This window comes from Glossina fuscipes, unplaced genomic scaffold, assembly GCF_014805625.2.
Source record: "Glossina fuscipes isolate IAEA_lab_2018 unplaced genomic scaffold, Yale_Gfus_2 28, whole genome shotgun sequence".
Classification (NCBI taxonomy): Eukaryota; Metazoa; Arthropoda; class Insecta; order Diptera; family Glossinidae; genus Glossina; species Glossina fuscipes.
In genome coordinates, this window is record NW_023998423.1 from 6,794,485 (window position 1) to 6,816,166 (window position 21,682).

At 33.7% G+C, this 21,682-nt stretch overlaps 1 protein-coding gene across 3 annotated transcripts in view; it reads right to left on the reverse strand.

Annotated features, from left to right (window-relative positions):
• Positions 1 to 21,682, reverse strand: part of LOC119636548 (putative polypeptide N-acetylgalactosaminyltransferase 9) — a 125,520-nt gene that overhangs the window by 47,696 nt on the left and 56,142 nt on the right. For all 3 annotated transcript variants that reach the window (XM_038031949.1, XM_038031947.1, XM_038031948.1), the window contains exons 2-6: positions 14,404 to 15,802; positions 8,964 to 9,159; positions 8,727 to 8,896; positions 5,671 to 5,835; positions 2,944 to 3,137 (exon numbers count right to left, since the gene is read on the reverse strand). In XM_038031949.1, coding sequence (XP_037887877.1) covers positions 2,944 to 3,137; positions 5,671 to 5,835; positions 8,727 to 8,896; positions 8,964 to 9,159; positions 14,404 to 15,031 — 1,353 coding nt within the window. In that variant the 5' untranslated portion in view covers positions 15,032 to 15,802. The remainder of the gene's footprint in view (positions 1 to 2,943; positions 3,138 to 5,670; positions 5,836 to 8,726; positions 8,897 to 8,963; positions 9,160 to 14,403; positions 15,803 to 21,682) is intronic.

Here is a 21,682-nt window from a genome sequence, read left to right on the forward strand (position 1 = left end):
CACATTGGATCGCTGGTTTCAATTTGGTGGCGCAAAATGGCAGACCCGAAATTTAATGCCGAGGTGATGAGAACCTCTACATGCCTTAATATTATGTAAGAGTGGTAGTAGTAAAAGATTGTAAGATAGATAAGAAATAGTGAATCTAGCATAGGATAGGATAGATCAGTCTAATGTTTTTTCTTTTCTCCGCAAAGTAACGAATTGTTTGTGGAGCTTGTGATCCATTGCTTGATATTTTTGTAATTTAATTCCAACCATATCTGGCGTTATGCAATAATAATCAAAAATTTACATCACCACTTAAAACCTTTTTATTGCATGATTTTGTGGGCAGTTGCACCATTTTAATAAAAATAAGTCAAAGAGATCCGATCATTTTGGTATACCTTTTACCTTTGCCGCAGCTGTTCCCATCAATTTTTATATCTTGTCGTACATTAAATTTGTTGATATATACATATATATATATACATATATATATACATATACATACATATATATATATATATATATATATATATATATATATATATTAATATATGTTAAGGGTTTGTTTGCTCTTGTTTTCATCTGTTTTTACATCAAATTGGTTTACGTCGTTGCTTGTGTTGCATCTTTCAACAATATTTGTAAGCGAGCGACGTATTGTTTTCCATTTAACTTTCTTCATTGTGTTATTTAACATTAAATTGCAAGAAAGCAACAAAGACTTTATTTATTTATTTTTTTTGTTGCCAAAATATTTATGAGAAAACTTGTCGGCTTGTTGTTATGTTAGCCAGCAAGAAGTTTCCATTTTAAAGGCATCATATGGCGTAACAGCAAGTAATAAAACAGCAACGGTCAAGAAGCGCCATAAACACTATACGTACTTTAACGTTATGTAAATACCGGTATTATTATTAGTGTTTCTTTCACTAAAAGAAAAGGAAATAAGAGTAAAAGGCAAGAGATTACGACACAAAGTCAGAAATGGGATATGCTTTCGTAAACCAATACACAGGTAATCGTTAAACAAAGACATACTTTTGTTTTAATTGTAATTAGGGTGCTTCGAAACATCAACTTTTTGCACAAGCAGGGCTTGGAAACGAATTTATACTATTGAACTCATAAAATTATTGTTATTCAGAGCCGAAGAATGGGATCATGACCACTTTGTTGAATGAGTCTAGCAATGTCTGTCAATCTGTGCGTCTGTCTATGACAAATACTATCAGTTAAGGAATTGGCTCTCAATTTGATGAAAATATTTGAAATCTTTGAACCTAGGTTGAGATTGAAAATGAACTTAATCGATCGAAGGGTACATTCAGAATTGAGAACACTTCTGTTCCCGATGACAAAATGGATTACTTTTGTTCGTTCGCTACTAATAAAGTACGACAGACAAAACGTCGCCAAGTTCTCCGTACATTTTATGGGTGATCGTATAATAAATTTACGAAAATGAAAAGGTCGGGCGCGCTCATCCAATTTTCGTTCTTTGTTACTGCAGCGTTTCGCACACAACAGCTCAGTCCATCACTTTCAATACAAGCAGTATGCTGATATCAACCTTGGGTGCGTGTTCAGTTCTACCCAAGTGACTCAAAATCGTCTTTTGACAATCATTTACTTCTACACTGATACTGCAAGTTGAATATTTCCGGTCTACCTCAACTTTTTGAATGAGTTTCAGAATTTTATCAATGATAGGTTTCCAGAGTGCAAACCGGAAAAAGTGAACCATTTACGCGTTCATTATTTTGATGAAGACTTTTCACACAAAAAACTATGAACGGTTTTATAAAGCCTATGAAGTCTAATCGCATTGGTCTCAGATCATATTTGAAAATTTTTCTTGTTTGTCAGAACTCAGTTGCTTCGACTAAATTAACAAATGTTGCAGAGTTTTTTTTACGTAATTTTTTTAATGTGTCCGAAATGACATCACTTTAAAACCTCATATTGGTAAAAGTGCTACGAAGTTTTTTCTTCTTAATATGATGGCGACTGCAAACGACATTATAAAGAAAGTTGTGAAGAAAGCACGATACGAGGAAGGTTTTTGAGAAATAAAATTGAAATCCTTTTTATTATTCTTTTTTCAAAGCTAATCCATATAATTCTATAAAATTTTAAATGCAAATTATATTTTCGGACAAAAAGGAATTTATTGCAAATTACACTTTCGCGGCCCAGAGATCTTGCTCACAGATCTAAAAATTAGAAAATCCATGCTACATTGGATATCGATGGTAAACTGTCTTTGTTTAAATTGCACCCTATATATCTATATAAATACACACTATATGTAAAAAGAGCTTTAAACGTTATATAGAACAAGGATAATTTATTCATTAAAAATTTCTTGTTTATCGTTGTATTCAAGGCGGGTGTTATTGTTTACAATACAATTACTTGCATGCACTTCAATATCTTTAGCTATCGAGGTTCGCTTAATTGAAGTTAACTTTTAAAAGAAAATTGAGGTAAAACATTTTTTATTTAATAATGAAATTATTGCAAGAAAAACTTTATGCATGAAATGTGGTCATCCAATGAGCATCAAGTTTTAGTTGATTATTTCATTTGTTTGCTTCTGGTTAAAAAACCTGCAACTGATGCTGCTGCTAAACACCAATGTTTGTGCATCCGTTTTATATCCGTTTTCCGTGCGCAGGAGATTCATGGTACAATAGAATAAAACATGTGCATATGTTTGTGTGTAAAAAACCAAGATAGGGGAACGCTAATGATTATTTAACTGAATTATAATAGCAAAACACATTTTCCTCTTTTCAATGAAAAGTTTATTTTGATTTTCTGTGGATTACTAGAAAGGCTTGCGTAGATATTATATACCTACTATATAAGCGATTGAAAACAAATGCAAAGATACTTTTAGGCAAATTTTAATTTATTTTCCCAATTAAACGAATTTCTTTCGTTACTTACCTTATGGCGTTTTTTCTCTCTTTCAGGTACTGCATGCCAATTAAATTGCAAACTCCAATCGAAGCCACCAACATTCACACCACCCGAATCATGATAGTGATATTCCAAGGTAGTATCGTCTATAACATCGATTACAGGACACACAACAGTAGTGGAATTTCTGGCAATGCGATCCAGTAAAGGCTCCAGCCAACCTACCAAACAGTAGGAGATTTGAATACATATACAAAGAATAGATTTTAACTGTCTATCTACTAAATTGCAGAGTACACTGTTCCAAAATTTAATTAGTAGTCTCAGTATGTTATATCAATTGCATATCGGTGTGTAATAAGTACTGTTATTCTCTTTGGCAGAATTTCACTTTTCCATTTATCCGTCTATCTATTACTAAAATTCCCAATGTCCTCATATCCTGGTGAAGCGAACACTGCATGAGTATTTAGCTTATATTTTGAGAATTTGTTTCTTTCTTTGGATTTAAATGAATTCCTTCACCTACAGCAAATTCACATGACGGAGAGCACTTGACGATTATCTACCTTGAAAGAACTTCTCATAAAGGTATATGATACGTTCCCTGCTAAGCAGGATTAGGTTTTGGCGCATGCCAAAAAAATTGAGTAGTTACGTCACGTGTACCGGCCTCGATGCATACCTCAAAGGGTATTGTAAACATATCCACATGGCAACAAAACAGTAATCGAACTAAAATCGTCCACGTAGCCTCCAAATAGATTTTGCCGTGTACTGAAAACGGTACACGTGAAAGTGAAAGCGTTAGTAACAAGTAAGTTGCCAGCATGTTTCACTTGAAAATCTTTTTCTGGGAAATGCTACGTGAGACTCTGCGTTTCCCTTTGCTTTTTTTTTTGCGATTATACATCGGTACTTCTATTTTAAATTTTATGCACTTTACCAAGTACTGACAACGGTACACGTGAAAGTGAAGGCGTTAATAGCAAGTGAACTGCACTATCAATTTCCAGTACGTTTCACTTGGACATTCTTTGCTGGACAATGGTAAGTGATACTCCGTGGATAAGTTTTTCTTTGCTTTTCTTTGAGATTATAACGGGACTTCCATTTTAATTTGTTTCGCTATTTCAAGATCATAAACTTTTTATTAATCATTTATAACTGCAGTCTTTCAGTTTTTTATTGAAATTTGCCTTTGGTGCCAGCAACTTTTCCCTTTGCCAGCAATGGGAATTTACTGATTAAAATATCCCTTTTTCATGACACCTTACCAATGCTATTTAGCCTTTTGTGAGGCAAGCAAATGAGTTCAGCTTGAGTGGACATGGGAACTATGTGAAAATCGTTAATCGCACTGCTCTAACTCTAGCTCTAGCTTTATGTTAAAGACACTTCTTTATAAATTGCAATTAATTATATGATTGTTATTTTTCAAAGTGGTATGAGTCCATTGTTTCATCTATCGAGGATTCGCATTTTAATTAGTTCAAAAATAGTGGCAAACTTTAATCGGTTCCAGTGGGGTTTCTAACAATTGAATGCAATTTTATTTCTTTAATCCTTTGGTTTTCTGCTCTAATAATAATTACATGTAAATAATACTCACGCTTCAAGATCTATCAGTGTAAGGAAAGCAAACCCAAGTGCAGGACGAAGCAAAATCAATGAAGTTATTGCTTACCACTTGATCTTGTTAACGAGACTAAGACTGGGTAAGTAGTATGTGCTAAAGTGCGGTGTACACGGAAGTCGTAGTAATCAATAATAAATGACATATTTATTGGGTGTAGACTTGTTCCACTTTTAAAATAAAAAAAAATTTTTTTCCGATAATATTTTATACCAACAAGTTTTTTCTCCATCAGACCATATCTATATATGGAGAAAGAGAGAAGGTGTCTATGTCTTATAAAAATTATCATTAAATCATTTTTTTTAAAAGTGGACTTGTACCGTTTTCAAAAATAACAACTCATGTAATTATCGAGACGTTGGGGTAGATCAGCTCATTATACGTAGCATTCAGCTTTGCCGTTAATAATGTGCAGTAATGTGAATAATTCACTTGTTCTACATCATGCTTTGGTTACTACAGTCCGTCCACTTTTTATCATCCGTCATGACTCAGCAACTTTCGTTTCCGAATTAGGTAAAGATATTTTTATAGCCTCAAAGAAAAAAAAAAAAACTGCGTTGTGCTTACATAGTTTTATTTAGCTGCGTTTAGTAGACATCAGTGGAATTATGACGATTGGGGCCTTATATCAATTAATTGGTCATTAGAGATACTTTAGTATAAACATAAAGATTATTTATCTTGCTCAGTGAAGAAAATGCACTGTAAGCATAACTCTTTTCATTTATTTAGTATTTCGAATGATTCATTATATGCGTTGAGGTATAGTCATTAATTTATTTATTAACTAAATAATGCTCATCCTTAACTGATCCTGATCTGATGTGATTACGATTACAAGTCTTATAATCAATAAGAGGAGGTTAATCTTATTTAAAAAGAATGTGTCTGCCTAGAGCTGCTTATTTAACCGTAAAAGAATAACAATTGCTCTTCAACCGCACCGAATCGATTAGTCAGATAAATCGAATGTAATCAAGATGAAAGAATAGAAGTGCATACCATATATATAAAGGTAAAAAAAAAAATTCAAAAAAAAAATCTTAAATTAAACTCGACCTTATGGGAAAATAAATCGCTAACCACAAAAACAGCGTTTGTTGTTAACTTACCTTCGGTGCATTCACAATGTGAATCTAAATATGTTAAAACCGGTGATTTGGCATGACGTGCACCGAGTAGTCTAGCTCGTATTAAACCTTCACGCTTTGTTGCACGTAAGATCTGTACTTTAGGATAGGCAGAAAAATAATCGTCCAACTGTTTCTTTGTATGAGCTGCGTCCCGTTCACGATGACAACAAAGCAAGCAAAGACAAAAACAAAATAAATATATATATATATATATATATATAAATGTGTATATATGTATAGAAAGAGATAAAGTTACATTGAAACGAAAATAACAATAACCAGAAACATACGATAACACTTAACTGATAAATATAAAACACGTGCAACAATCAATCATTATAAATACAGGCGAACCTTTTTTTAAGCGATATCTCTTAAGGTCAGCGCAAAAGCACATTTCAAACACATATCCCGATTAGGGCAAGATTCTGATCTCATTTAACCTTATTCGCCCTTTCGTCGCCTGTTATTGGCGGGGTCAGGGCAGAAAACAATCATCTGCTTTCAGCGGATGAAATCTAAAAGGAATTCTGGCCCCGGCGTATACAGATAACTCTCTTCAATTTTTCACGCCGCAGTAATCGTTAATTAAATTTTTTTTGCAAAGGATTGAAACCAAGCGCTTACTTTTCGCAAATACTTTCGTTCTTCTTTCAGATGCAAAAGTATGTGTAATACGCGCACAGAGAGAGATCAATCCCAACCTAAGCCTGTACATATCACCGTAGGAGGTTTTGATAATAACAGCCGTTCTAGGTAAATTAAGCAACCAACTTGTGTCCGTCTGACGGCGACCGTTGAACGCTTAAGTCGCCAAGCCAAAGTCTTGAATATTAAGGCGAAAATATATCATTAAATGTGGGCGTGGTTTATCGATCCATTTTATTGTTCACTAAGAAATATTCTCACTGTATTTTAGATCAATTTCTCTTAGACAATCTAATTGATAAGTTTTCCTGTATTTTTTATAGATGAATCGCACTTATTTTTACACTCTATCCCGTAGCAAAGTATAATTTTTGGTTTTTTATTACGAGAATAAATTAAAAGTTGTACTAGGCGAAGTGGCGTTGTATATCTAACTGTCGATCTTATTTGACCTCAATCTTCTTACTTGTTTCTATGTCGAGTTTGGCCTTCGCAAATGTATTTATCGATTTTCAGATCAATCGATGACGGTATGTGAGAGATTTTTGCTTCAAATCAGTTCAACTCAACTCGATTCAATTTGTATTTCATTTAATTCAAATCAATTTAATTTGAAGCAATTTAATCTCCAGACACCCTTGGCTACATATGTAGACTAATTTGTGGAATTGTAATCATTATCGTTAATAATAAGTAAGAAAATTATATACGGCCGTGAACGAACCCTTTATGCCCATCATCGTTTAATATTGATTAGTAATATGTAGACTTAACATAGTCACTGAAGCTTTTTTTTGGATACTAAAGAATAATTTAATAAACGATTGACCGATTTTTCCCAGATGTGTACAGTCGTAGAATATAAATGTGAATTTTATTGTATCTGTTGTGGTTTACACATAACGGGGAAAAATTTTTTTTTTTTTTTTTTGCGAAAACAGAGGTGGTCTCAGGTTGTGTAGTACTGTGGTCGTCTCCTTTCACCGATTTGGATCTGATTTTTAGGCAGTACCCCCATCAATAAACGAAGTGTATCGAAAATTCATGACCTCCCGTTTACAAGTTACAGTTGCAGGCATTTTAGTGATTCTACACACGAAATTTAGATTTTGAGATAGGGGGCCCTAAAGCAATTGTTACTCGCATCTAAAAATCATATCGATTCGACAATAGCCGTCGAACTTATAGAATGATGCGTCATATGCCAAGTTGAAAGAAGATGAACGTACGAAAGGCATAGAGAAACGCAGTCGCAGATCATATCAACGCAGAATCTTACTCTTATCAAAGTTTGTGATGCAAGCTGAACAACTTCTCTCTCATCTCTTCAGTGCTCTTTGTAGCTTTTCGAGCCTTTTGTGTGTTTCAAAAGATATTTAAGCATTCCACGCGCAACTGTTTCAATTACATTAGTTACGTTCAATTGATTCTCATCTAATCAATCGTCGTAGTCATATTCGTTTACATAGCGAAAAAATTTTGCTTTAGATGGATGCAATGCATTTGCTTCAATAGTCCGAAAATTATTATTACATTTGATTTTCACTTATGTTCATTATTTGATGCTGCAAAGCTTTGCAGCAGAATTTTGTATTTAACCAATTAACTGCGTACGACGTAGATAAGTGTCGTCCACACAAAATAAATGATGTAAATACCCTACACTACCCTACAGCTATTCACATAACGACATTTCAAAACGCCATTCTCAACAGTGTTTTTTCTTCGGCCAAAACACATCAGTGTATGACATTTCATCAATATATCTTAAAGAAAGCAAAGCAGACACGGGAGGACAAGCTTAGATTGATTCAGAATCACTTTCCAAATCAATCGGTGTAATGAAAAGTCTCAATCCTTTCCGGTATTGCATACATTCGGACAAACTTAATACACCCCAAATTGTATAGGGTATAATTACAATTCTATATAAAACTTGAAAGATGTAATACATTATTTAGTGATATGTTTCCTTTATAAAACCAGTATGCTTGCTATGCAGCATTAAGGGCTGAGAAATATTTAAAAATATATTACGCAGGTAACCGGTTAAGCTCTTTAGTTCACTTAATAGCTAAGGTTATGTCCGTGATTAAAATTATTGTATTATTGTATAACGATATCATAAGTCAATAAAGAAGATAGTGGAAGAAAATCGCTTAAAAAGATGAGCTTAAGCCCGCTTATAAAAGGGTTTTCCTGTAGATATCTGCACATGATACGCATTCGTATATTTGTGGATAATTTGTATGCTTTACCAGTACTTTGTTTTTTTTTTTTCCGTCTCTTTTTTTTTTTTTTTTGATAGTTTTGCTCTGGTAAACAAATGCATACGATATACGCTATGTTATGTGTTTGCTTATATGAATATATGTGTGCATACGTACGCATATCGGAATAGTCATCTACGAGTATTATTTTGCCTATTAAATGTTCGGGTGAACGATCAAGGACGGAGTGTACTGTACGTAATAGTACAGACCAGGCTTCATTGTGAAAACAAATTATTACATCAGTGGCAGGCAGGCTATCTAAATACCGTCCCGGTTCTTTGCACCTGTTGTTAATTACATGAAGATACATATAATTAATTAAGAGGAAAGAAAATAAATTCGTTAACTTACCAGGAGTCACGGGGATCAGGTAAAGTCCTATGTATTGATATCATATCGGAAACATATTGATTAAAAGCATTTCTAGTCCAACCATCATCGACTGCTTTCTTCATTTCCTCTGTCATATTCGTGGGCAATATAACTGGTTTACCCATTTCGCCTGGCGAATTTGGCGCAGGAGCTGGCGGAGCCAAAACACCTTTACCTGGGAACACAAAAATTACACATATTTGTATATTAATAAAAAAAAAAAACAAAAAAAAAACAAAAGAAAGACGAAGAAGAAGAAGAAAAGAGGGAAAAGCATCGAAAGAAAGACTTGTTAAAATAGAGTTTAGTTTATTAAAGCCAGAAACAAATTAAAAGCCAAACGCTAGCTTTAGTAAAAAGTTGATATTCTCTTGCGTAGGATTACATCGAGATTGCTTTGCTGATGCAACGTTGCAAAACCAATTTGGTTGAACTACTTTTCGCCGCAATATGTATTTACCAGACCATCAAGATACTTGAACAAAAGGTAAAAAACAAAAAAAAAAAAAAAAACTCCGTCTATTTGGTTTAAAAAGTTAACTATTGTAAACCACACACAAATCAACAAAATATAAGCCGCCAGCATTTACACTGAAAAAAAAAAAAAAAAACAAAGCAAAAAAACAAAACAAAAGAAAAACGGCCCAAATCAACATGAAGGCAAATATTGACTAACGAGAAGAACTCAACTATTGTTCCTTGAGGTTGGTTAGTTAAGTAAGTAAAGGAAGAAAATCATATTGGAAACGATTATTGCATCCATTTAACAGGCATTGGTAGCTATAAGCTGTAAAATCATTATCACCCATAAATCGTAAAAGCGTTCAACATTAGCAGTAAGAACCTAATTGATAGTTACGGATAAACCAGACTTGAACAGACAATAAAGCCAGAAACATACGCAAAGGGCAAAATGGCAAATAAACAAAAGAGAGAATAATCAGATTAAGCAAACTACTCCTAATAAGGTGTTCTCCGTTCTATGAATATATTTGTTTCATACTCGCCATCAGGGAGCGGAAAAGACCAACGTTTTCTTTTCCCAATACTGAGAAAAACTTGATAATAATAAGTATAATAATCATCTGACTATTATTGACTTCCTTTTAAGAAGTAATTGTAGCTTGGCTTCTATACTTTCAAGATCAAGTCCATCGGCAATCGGATGTAATTATACCATTAATGAACCATTGAAAAAAGAAGAGCTAGAAAAAAATGATAGTCGTGTTGATACGAATCTTTCATTGTCGCTATCTTGAATCAATTTCCTAGAAATGCTAAGCCCTTTCTTTGTTTGCCCTGCTCCATAAGGGCTTGAACCAGAAGGGATTGAGACAAGTCCAACTTTTGTTTATTCTTTTCCTGAATCGATTGAAACGCGTCCATCCTTGTTGGACAGGCAGATATTTTCAATTCATTTTAATGGAAGTTGTTTCACGAAAACGAAAACAATATTTGTTTTTTTAAAATTCTTCGATAAAAATCAGCTAACAATAGTCCCAATATAGATGGTCTTGCGGCCCGAATAGGATTTCTTGCAAAACGCCTTTGCATGGCAGGAAGATGTAACTTGTAGTAGCTTGTAATGGTTGGATTACAAAATGGCGTTTTGCCAAGTAAAATTAATGCAGTAAATTTGGACTACGTCGGTCTATTTTTCAAATTCTTACATATATAATGACAAGCATGGCTTTAAAAGACATGCAATATTAAGGATAATTTTTCATATGATAATTTTGATAAGCGAAAAGTAACATTAGACATAATGATGTAGGGTATTCAATAGTTGAACTTGCCACTCGGATGGTAATCCAGTAAATATGCATAATTTAAATTTAAGAGCTGCGTATAGCACAGCAAAAAGCCATATAGTATGAAATCTTTGGAGGCCACGGAGATTACGTAATCCAAGAAGAATTGCATATTTCTTCCGCATAACCGATTGCAGTTGTATTGCGTGTAAATTGTCTACACAGAATATTTCTTTTCTGATCGCTAGAAATGCGTTTTCAAGAAGTTTCCTGATGCCTATGTCGTGGGGGAATTAATTGGGAAAGTATCGGAAGGGGGCTCGCCTTGTGCGAAAAGTAAAAATTATGAAAATCTTGCGAAATATCTCTAGTAGCACCCGAACGCGTGCTACAAATTGTAACTTCTCGCTTTTGTTCCTTCTTGGGCTAGCAATGACTATTTTCAAACTCTTGCTTTATGGTATTCATATCTCAAGTTGAACGATTGCGAGATCATAAGATCGGGCGAAGAGATGGATAATGTTATGGAAACTCTAATGGGTACGTAAGAGCATTACACACGCAAGAGCATATCTAGTATTTTTGCCTTAATCGATGACTTCATACCGGAATAAGAAAAACTATGCGAAAAGGAATTAAATTAAAATTAATTCCTTTGTATGTATTTGCTCCGAATGTAAAATATTTCTTACATTTTGTATATATCCGCCTGAGTGGCCGAGCAAGTTAAGTATCTCGACTAACAACTCACTGCACTCACTGAGTTCAAAGCTCGAGTGCGGTAAAGTTTTTTTAATAGAGCCGATGACCTTAGACGCGAATATCTTAAGACTTTAGACTTTGAATTTATTTCTCTCACCAAATTATTTATAATATTTTTTGATCAGAATGTTTCTTGCGTATGTAAATTGTTGCTATTACCGCTTAGTGGTTTATCTACAATTAATATAAACGCGAAGAATGTGTTGCTTATAATTGACCCAGTTAATGAATATATACAAGATTCGCTTCAAGGTGAATATCGCTATTTCACTTTTCTATTTCTATGTCAAAGTGAAGTTCAAAGCCTGCGAGTTTCAAATACAAACAAATTTCATTTAAGTTTGCACTTAAGTAAATCAGCCACCATCTACATTACCGTAAGTTAAAGTGGTTTGTTTAGGTTCATTTGGTTTGGTTTTTCTTGATACACTCGCCATTTAGAAACAGGCGGTTTCATTGTCAAACTGTAATGGCAGTGGCGCTTTGTCATACAATGACCGCACAATATATAATTACATTGCCTTGTCTATATGTCTATGTATATAACATACATACATACATATATATGATCAAATGTATTTGAATTGCAATGCTTGTGTACCACGTTTTCTATCTCATAGGAAATCAATGGCAAGAGTATAGTATTGAAGGCATAGGCAGATTGTTGGTGTTGGCCTAATTTCCGATTGTTCTAATGATCCATATTAAATCTCTACAAAGCCCACATATGCTCATAGACACTTAAATATTCTTGTTGTATGTGCTAGCTAGCAAGTAAATATGTGTATATAGGCCTTCCCGTATGAATGTGGTTTTGTGCACATATCTGTGCATATTACTTCGTTCAAAGTATTGGTTGTATTTAATCATTATACCTCAGTGCTGTTTAGCTACGATTGGCAAAATATTGCATTTGAGTTATGTGTGAAACTGTGGTATTTTTCCATTTCGGTTTGTTAACCTAAGGCGACAAACAGAGAAACCTATATACCTATATACATATATGTATATATATATATTGCGAAGAAAATAAATTTCATGGATTATATCAAATTTTGATGTTATTTACATATTTTTTTTAATCGTTCAATCAATTTCAGTAAACCAGTGTGTAACTACAACGCTAATCACCTCTACATTTTCCAGACTATTCGGTGTCTTTTCGGTGCAATTTTTCTGATAAGTTCATGAATTAAGTAAGATTTCTAGCTAACACTTCTTTTTTAAAGCGCTCGCAATATACGCAAAACGTAATAATCAGACGACCCTACATCGGAGATGTTTAGGAAATACAACAAAGCTATCAATCTTCAAGAATGTGACGCGGTATTGCATTGTCCATACCCCGGTTGTTCTTTCAACAATTTATAAGCTTTTGAAAGAAAAGATTAGATCATTATTCTTGACTGTCTAACTATTTTAAGCAGCGTTCGAGTAACTGATTTATTTTCTGGTTTCTTTTACTGAAAATATTAGGGTAGAGTATATTAGCGTGTACGGCGTATATAAAAATATCGATTCTACTGTAAGACACAGAAATATGCGTCATTGATGTATACTCGACTTCTAAGTAAAACCTTGTTCTATGCATGTACAATTTCGTTTTCTGGTCCATGTATTTTTATACCCTACACCACTTGCAATACAGAGTATATTAAGTTAGTGCAGACACGTGCAGCACGCAGAATGACTTACGATGGACTCACATTTTATTATACTGATCGATTCAAAGTCATAATGTGAATTGATCTAAGCCTGTCCGTCCGTCTGTCTCTCTTACTTTCTTATATTCAACCTAGAAGCCGAAATTGTTGAGATATTTCGATGAAATTTGGTACAGTGACGTGTTTTGACCTAAAGATGAACGCTGTTGAAAATGATTCGAATCGGTCCACTTTTTTGATCACTTCCTATGTAACGCCCTATTCTGGAAAGTCGTTATATGGCAAAAAATGGCAAATCTCAAAACTTCTCAGGAAAACTGGCTAAGCAGTCACTTTAAATTGGTGTGAAATCTTTAGACCAGCTGGGGCAATATTTGGATCCCCTCTCCTATAACGAAAACAGAAGTTTATATGACAAAAAAGGGCATAATTTCCGTGCTTCATAATGAAAATTATATCACAATAGTAATTTAAAATAAAAAAATTGCATCTAATTTGGACCATGTCGGCCTATTTTTGAATCCTATCCTAATAAGGATTTTCACGAAAATTGATTCTTTGTAGAGCAGAAAAGTCTACATTTTAATATGTGGTGATGGCAATGGATCTATAATAGTAATTTCATACACAGATAAGAATTGTGTTCGACTATGTGTTCTAGGGTATGTATAGGTCGGCCGTGCCCGACTATAACGTTCATACTTGTTTGATGCTACAAAGATTGCAAGAATTTTAGTGGAAAGTCGAAACTTACGGTTCTCATGTACCCAGTTTTTAGATGCAGGCCGACTCTTAAAGTTGACATCATCCTTCGCAGAACAGGTAACGTACCTTAGGATATAGTACGATTTGTATCAAATTTGATCTAAAAATTTGGGAAACGCTTGCTTAGGAAATGTAAAAGTTCGCTAATCAATCAAGCTCCTTGCAAGCTCTAAGCAGATTTCTTTTTTTATGAAAACAATCAACAGTAAATTTCTCGGATATATGCGCTGTTGCACTTCAGAGAAGAATTAGTATTAAGTTCACCGGCTCAGATAAGATTAAAAGAAATATGAAAAAAAGAAAATATGTCTCCAGAATTCGTTTTAGTCAAATGCTTAATGATAACATTCATCAATGCATAACTATGATCTCTTTCTCTCTATGTAAAGCACATATCTGACAAAGCCCAAGATACTACCGACAGAACTCATGCTATATCTAGCTGTGAAAGGCAACAACACTTTCGTAATAACTTACCATCATCTTGTTGCTGTTGCTTTTGCCGCTTATTGTCTGCTATCACTTTGCCGTGCCATATGTGATTGTCATTTGGTTGCATTTCCAACACAACGTTATTTAATACAGATTCGTCGCCTTCATTGATATCGGTATTAATATCGTCATCGTGATTTTCATTTATGGCATTCCCCCGATTCAATTCATCTACACGAGCTTGAGGCATCGGCACATCAACAACTAAGCCGTTACCATTGCTGTTATCACGATCGAAATGATTATATTGCTGCTGTTGTTTTTGTTGTTGTTGTTGCTGTTGATGATGATAATAATTATTATTAGGATTTGGGACAATATTGGCGGCATTGTGATTAACATTATTGTCGATGCCAAAATCACTGCCGGCGCCTAAAGCAAAAGCCCCGGCCATATCCATTGATCCATCAATCTGATTATCGCCGGCTATGCCCGAATTACCGGCACTGGCTAGACTTTTCAAGGACAAAGACATTGCATTCCATTTTTTGCTGGCCGTTTCTCGTCTCTTATCGTCGGTATAAATGAAAAACGCTATAAAGAACCATAAGGTGGTTAAAATTGCTAAGATTTTTACTATGGAAGTGGAACGTCTACGCCAGATGAAGGCCATTTTTCTTTCTATAAAACGAGACGATGCGTAAATTTTGTTATCAACAAACTAAGCGGAATTTGTGATATTTATGAGCACAAATTTTCTTTAAAACTTATTCATTGTCATATACTAATAATAAATGAATCGCTTCGTCCGTTTTTGTTCATTGCATTTTTCCGGTTCTATTTCACTAAAATTGTACTTTATTTGAACAAAGGATTTTGTTTGTGCGTCGGTTACGTTTTCTTCCTTGTTTGTATTTACTTTAAATTACGATATAATAGCTTTTTTGTTTCTCATATTTTCCTGGCTCTCGGGGTATTTAATTACTTAGCTTAGTTATTCGTTATTTCAGCCTCTGGCCTCTTTTAATAATGTGGTGGTGTTCCTTTCTTCTCTTCTTTTCTTCTATTTTTTTTATTTTATTTTATTTTTTATTTTTTTTGTAGTTGTTTTTGCTCTATTTACAGGATTTGTACATCTATTGTATCCGGCTGTAGATTTGTATGCTTTTCAGCTTTTATTTTTACTTTGAATATTTTGTGACTGCAATTGTATGCGCTTTTGGTCGCGTGTTGCTTTTGTTGTAAATTGTGCCTTGAGATTTGTGCGCTTTAATTTTTAATTGTTTTGTTTGTTTTACTTAAATTATTTATAAAGTCTCGGCTACTGGTTAATGCTATTGCTCTTGCGTTGTCGCTTGATTGTTGTTGCGATGGTGACAGTGCTATATTCACCGGAGGACAAATTGCATGGTCAATTCCTTTATGTGATAATTATGAAAAAATCCTGCGGAAAAATAGGAAAAAAACAAAAGCAAAATTTAATTAAATTAATATAATTAAATAAATTGTTCAATTAATTAAATTTGATTAAATTATTCACATTTTCATTCACATATTTTAAAATTGTTTTAATCCATGGGATATGTTACTGTTTATCACTAGTTGACGTAATCATTTTTCAAATTTTCAATTGTTTTTATACCCACCGTCAACTGTTATTTTACCCATCATTGTAAGACAACGTTAAACTCATTTTATTTTTTCCCATAATGTTCGTAACACCCAAGAGGAAATTTCAGAGATCCCATTAAGTATACATTTATTCTTGATCAGTGTGAAATTTCGAGCTGATTTGGCCATGTCTGTCCGTTTGATAGTTTGTGTGTTATTGGCACTCTGCTGATCGCAAAAATGAAAATATCGACTTCAAATTTGATAGAAACATTGGAAGTTTCTGCACGCAATTATTATTATTAAAAATGGGCCAAATTGGTCAGAGCAGAATTGCGAAATGGAACGTAACCTCGTTTTCTTAATAAAAATGTTTGGATTTAAATAAAATAACTTGAAGAGTAGAATGCGTAAAACATAGGGGTGGGTATGCGAGTTTCAGCCCCCACCAATTATAATTTCAGTTTTCCATAAAATACCTGAAGTTTTCTTTATAACAACACCACCCTACGAGAGGGAAAAGTACCAGAAATTCACGAAATTAATTGAAATTATTTCTTTATTTCGAGAGGGAGGCTAGAAAAACTCACAATTTTTTTTAAATTACCAAATTCACACCTACGATCAGAAAGTACCGGGAATCTGTCATTAATACAAGTCTACTGAATATTGATTGGAGTATTTCTTGTGTTAGTGCATTTCGATTCGGAAAAACATCGTCAATTTGTTCTTTAAACCAAGAGTGCCCAAATAATTTCATTGTCATATTATTCCAATATTGTTTTATATTCTATCATTAAAATATACTTAATTATACAAGGTCACTAGAGAGTAGTCTCGTTTCATTTCGATTATGTAAACAATTCGCTTTTGAACCGCATGATCAAGAAGTAGTGGAATTTTTAATAATTGGGACGATTTTTTGTTTATTTCTATCTATTTCTGGTCTTATTTCCGGTGACACGATAAAAATTACTCAGATAGACAAGTGCGTTACGCGGGAATCTACTGGCCTTTCTACTTATATTTATGGTTAGCACTTCCGGTGTAAAATAAGGAAATCTAGAATTTGTCATTGAAAGTAGACATAGCCCAAATTAAAATTTTAATCTTAAATGAATTCATTCAGACTAAACATAATTGAAGAATCCACCTCCTAGCAAACCCAACTTTATCTCTAGAGATAAAGTGTAGACTAAAGTGTAGACCTACAGCTATACAAAATACTTTTCGCAACACAACTAAAAAGTTTTTTTTTTTATGCGGTGAATAGAAACCGCATTAACGCACAAAAAAAGGGCCACATAAAAACAGATTTGAGGGTACGGTGTATAGTGACAACATCCTCACAACTTTTTTTCAGATAATATTTCCATTATTGCGATAAGTAAAAATATAAAGGGCGTGAAGTTATATTTAAATTTAACTAGCAAAGACACATACCAAGAACTTTTGTTTGTGGGTAGAACAAATTTTCAAAGTGTCAAAAAAAATTTTTCCCAAGGAATCTTTATAAATGTGATACACCGTTGGAATGGTCATTGATCAAGGATTCACGTGATATTAGTTTCATTTGTTCGCCGCACTAGGTTTGGCCACAGTGACTTATCGAACGAAGCCCCCATATTAGTTCATGTAGAACAAATTTTCAAAGTATCATAAAAAATTTTTCCCAAGGAATCTTTATAAATATGATATACCTTTGGAATGGTCAATGATCAAGGATTCACGTGATATTAGTTTCATTTGTTCGCAGCACTTGGTTTGGTCATAGTGGTTAAGTAAACTTTCACTTTTTCAGCCTTGTATTTCATATAGTAAAAAGACCTTTTTATACTAGATTTTAATTAATTAAGATAAAGTGATATTTTTGTCATAATATTAAAAAAAAAATCCTGAAAAAGTCCTATTTTAACTAAATTTTGCTTTAAATATCTCTGAGACTTCATTTAACAAAGCTCTGTTAACTGCCTAACGGAGCTCTGTTAACATTTTTTGGTTTGTGTCTTTGCTAGTCAAATTTAAATATAACTTCACACCCTTAAAAATATATAATATTTTGTGTTTTCAATGAATTGAGTTGCGACTGAGAATTAAGAATTTTCTGAAAAATTATTGTCGAAGAAGTTGCAGGGTGAATAGGTAGGAAGCATCAATAATTCGAAAACAAAATACTGTTGGGTGCGTTCTTTCGGGAAGTACTGATAGTACTTTGGGTTACCCCCATTGCTTTGGCATTAGATAATTAGAAGAGTGGGCAGGTCTCGCCTTGAAACGCACGCATATATCTGTTAGTCTAAGCCCTCTCACCTGCAGGATTATCTTGTAAGCTGTGGGGCGCCGGAAATCGGTCGTAAATTACCGAAGAAGCCTATGGACTTCGTCTAATTAAGTCGCTAAGGCAAGCGCAGACGCTCAACACCTAGAGGAAGCAAATAATGAAATTTCTTACACGGATGAACTAAGAATATTTTGAAAAATTATCGTACCGTGTCGGGCACTATAAACAAACGTTATGTTCAGTGTAACATAGATAATTGACAAAACTAGTCTCGTTTTGCATTTAATTTAATTCAGCTTATGTTGACAAAAGTGTCGGAAATAACGGCAAGGTGAACATATCGAAATAGAAAAAAATGTAAACAAATGTTTTCGCACATTGTTGCTAAAAATCTTTTCGTCTTCTTTCGTGCTATCGTGACTTTGGCCAATTTCATGCAAAAAGCTAAGCGAGAGGGTACGAAAAAGTTTTTTTCCAAAGAAACTTAAAGAAAGAAGAATATCGTTAGAAACGCATTAGGAATACGCAATGAGACATGGATGAAACGGCACTAACTTGAACTTCAGTAGAAACTCTATATAAGGTGCTACGCTATTAAACCGAGAGCCGAAAGAGAACAAAATCGAGAGAGAACGATTCTGATACATACTGTTTGCACTGAAGATATTTTAATGATTTCAAGTTGAGGTGAAGTCATGCGCAAAGATCAAGTTCTCGTTACATAACACATATTAGAAGAATTCAATAACAAATCATTAACTCAATGAAATTATGCTGAAATGCAGAAATGTATATTCCTGTTTTTTCATTCTAATTGGTGGTCGATAAAGCAGTATTACTGCGTTCACTCATGCGACGGGAAGGTGGCGGTTGCCCTTCCGTTTTTTCATTTCGTCCATGTTTTTGTATTCCTGTCTACTGTAGCTTGTGAGTAATGCGCAGAGTTTTTTTTTTTTTTTGGTTTTGAAACAGAGTTGTTCTTAGCTTATATCGCCTTGTGAGCATATACTTTGACCAATTTGCCCTGTTTTCAAAAACAAGCCTGCCCGCAAAAAACTTCCAGTGTTTTCGCCAAATTTGAAGCCGTTGCTATTATCTATGTGGCTAGGGAAATTTTTGCCAGAGACGCTACACAGGCGCACAAACTGATGGGCGAACGAATTCAAAATTTGATTCTGATATACCTTGGTTTACTCATATGCCGCGGAGATGGGTATAACACGGGCTTCCGAAGGTACAAAGTTTTTTATCATTGTCCTCGCTATATATTCTCCACCTGAGCGATATGGCACCATTATTATTATTATTATTATTATTGATCCTCTTATATTAGGTGGAACTTAACTTATGGTTTCTCATTAAGTATATAATATTATGAACTTTCGATTCTGGGAGACACTGTGTGTTTCTCCATTATTTGGATCTTTAGAAATTTGTGCAGGCTACTACACAATCTCATCTTTTCCATATTGGACGGTTATATGTATTAAATCATATGCGACACTCTTAGATGATAATGGACTTGATTAGTGCTAATTACTTATTTTTAAAAAAAAAATTAGAGTCTCGGCAACGTACTGATTAAAGTAAAGGAATTTCTCTAAAGAGATGTCTAAGTATGTCACTGTTTGTTTATGTGTTATGCTATGCTTGGTTAAGTTAGATTTGAGGTTAAACCTTTTCAAATTTTTTCTTTCATACCCATTTGAAGAGCGCAGGTTCGCAAAGCATGCATACATAAGTACACATTTTCGATAAGCATCCAAATTTTAAATGATCTGTAAAAGTCTGAGCGTCCACTCACCTACCTGTCTGCGATCTACACTCTCCCGGTTGTAAGCAGTAAAGCATCGACTTCAAACGGAGTACAACATAAATTGAGCGCACCCCTGTTTTCGCAAACAAAATTTTTTTTTCTCTTTATACATATCCTAAAGTACTTGGATATAACAATAACAATTTCATGTCCATTCTATGAGCGATTCTATGAGCGATTCCTATATTCAATATTTGTACAAAATAAGGAAAAGTCGTCTACGGCTATTCAACAGTACAGAGTATCGACAGAGTAAAGAAAGACGTCGAGTATGAAAGATTCGCCGACAACCCAATGTAATTTCCTTACTTGTTTATATTGTTGTTTGCCATTTATCTAGCGTAGGTTTGAAAAAAAATAGTTTCAGGTTTTTTTTTGACGCTCATTGTTGTACTCCGATCATCGGCGTACTTTTTACCGATAATAAAAGAGCTTTATAAATATTAGTTGTTGTTTTTTTTTTTATTCGTGCTACCCGCCTGGCATATACGTACATGGCAATGTTATCTGCATATGATATAAGTTTTCCAATTTGCTGATCAAATCGAAAGTCAACAAGAAAAGAAGATTATATATGAAATCGCTGTGGGCAACGAACTTTAGATGGTAAAGATGAAATTCTAGATGCAGCCAAAAGTTACTTTTCTTATTTTTTAAATTTATCTTTATAGATTGAAATCAATAATTTAATAATTTGAATGTAATGTAAAAAGGCAATGACTTTATGTTAAACGATATGACGAAACGAAATGACTGAAATCATCTTATAAAGGAAGAGTGGACAAAATTACGCGGACACATAAGTTAAATAACAATTATGATCAGGTAAACAAAAAAAAAAAAAAAAGGAAAAAAGGTTAACAAAAGACTTTACCGACCCCAATTGCCGGTGTATACACATATGTACACACATATACAGCATAAAATACGTTTGTGCAATAAATTGTGCTGAAGACGCAATCAAAGTGTTAGTGTCAAATATTTGCTCGATACATTTTAAAGACTCACCAACCAGCACACCTATACAAGAATCTCGACATGAAATATGTTATGAAATAACTCGAACATTACTAAGAATATTTCTAAGCATATTAAGTTTCCGTACAAAAAGAACCAGTTCTAAGCAAGCACCATAGAATGAGAGCAGCAGCAACTGCAAAAGGTCTTACGTATAAAATGGATTGACATTAGCATTAGAATGTAACAACGGACAGACCAAATGCATTTCTGACATTCACTACATGTAATATTCAGAGAAAAAATGAAAAAGAAAAAAAGAGAAAAAAAAAAAAGCGCAAAGGAAAAGCTTAAAGCGTTTTTATTGCTATTTATTCTTGTTACTGCTGCTACATGATTGTTGTTATTGTTAACCAGTCACAATTATAAACGCAATGAACATGCTATGCGTTACAAATTGATATAGATGGTTATGAAAAGATACATATGCACACACAATGCTGACATTTGATAAACATGTTTAGAGATTAGTTGCAAGCCAAACCGAACCGAGAACAAAATAGAAGAAAAAAAAAAAACCATAAAAGAAGTCGAGAATTTCAAAATTGTTACTTTATACATATATACATATATATATATATATATATATATATATATAT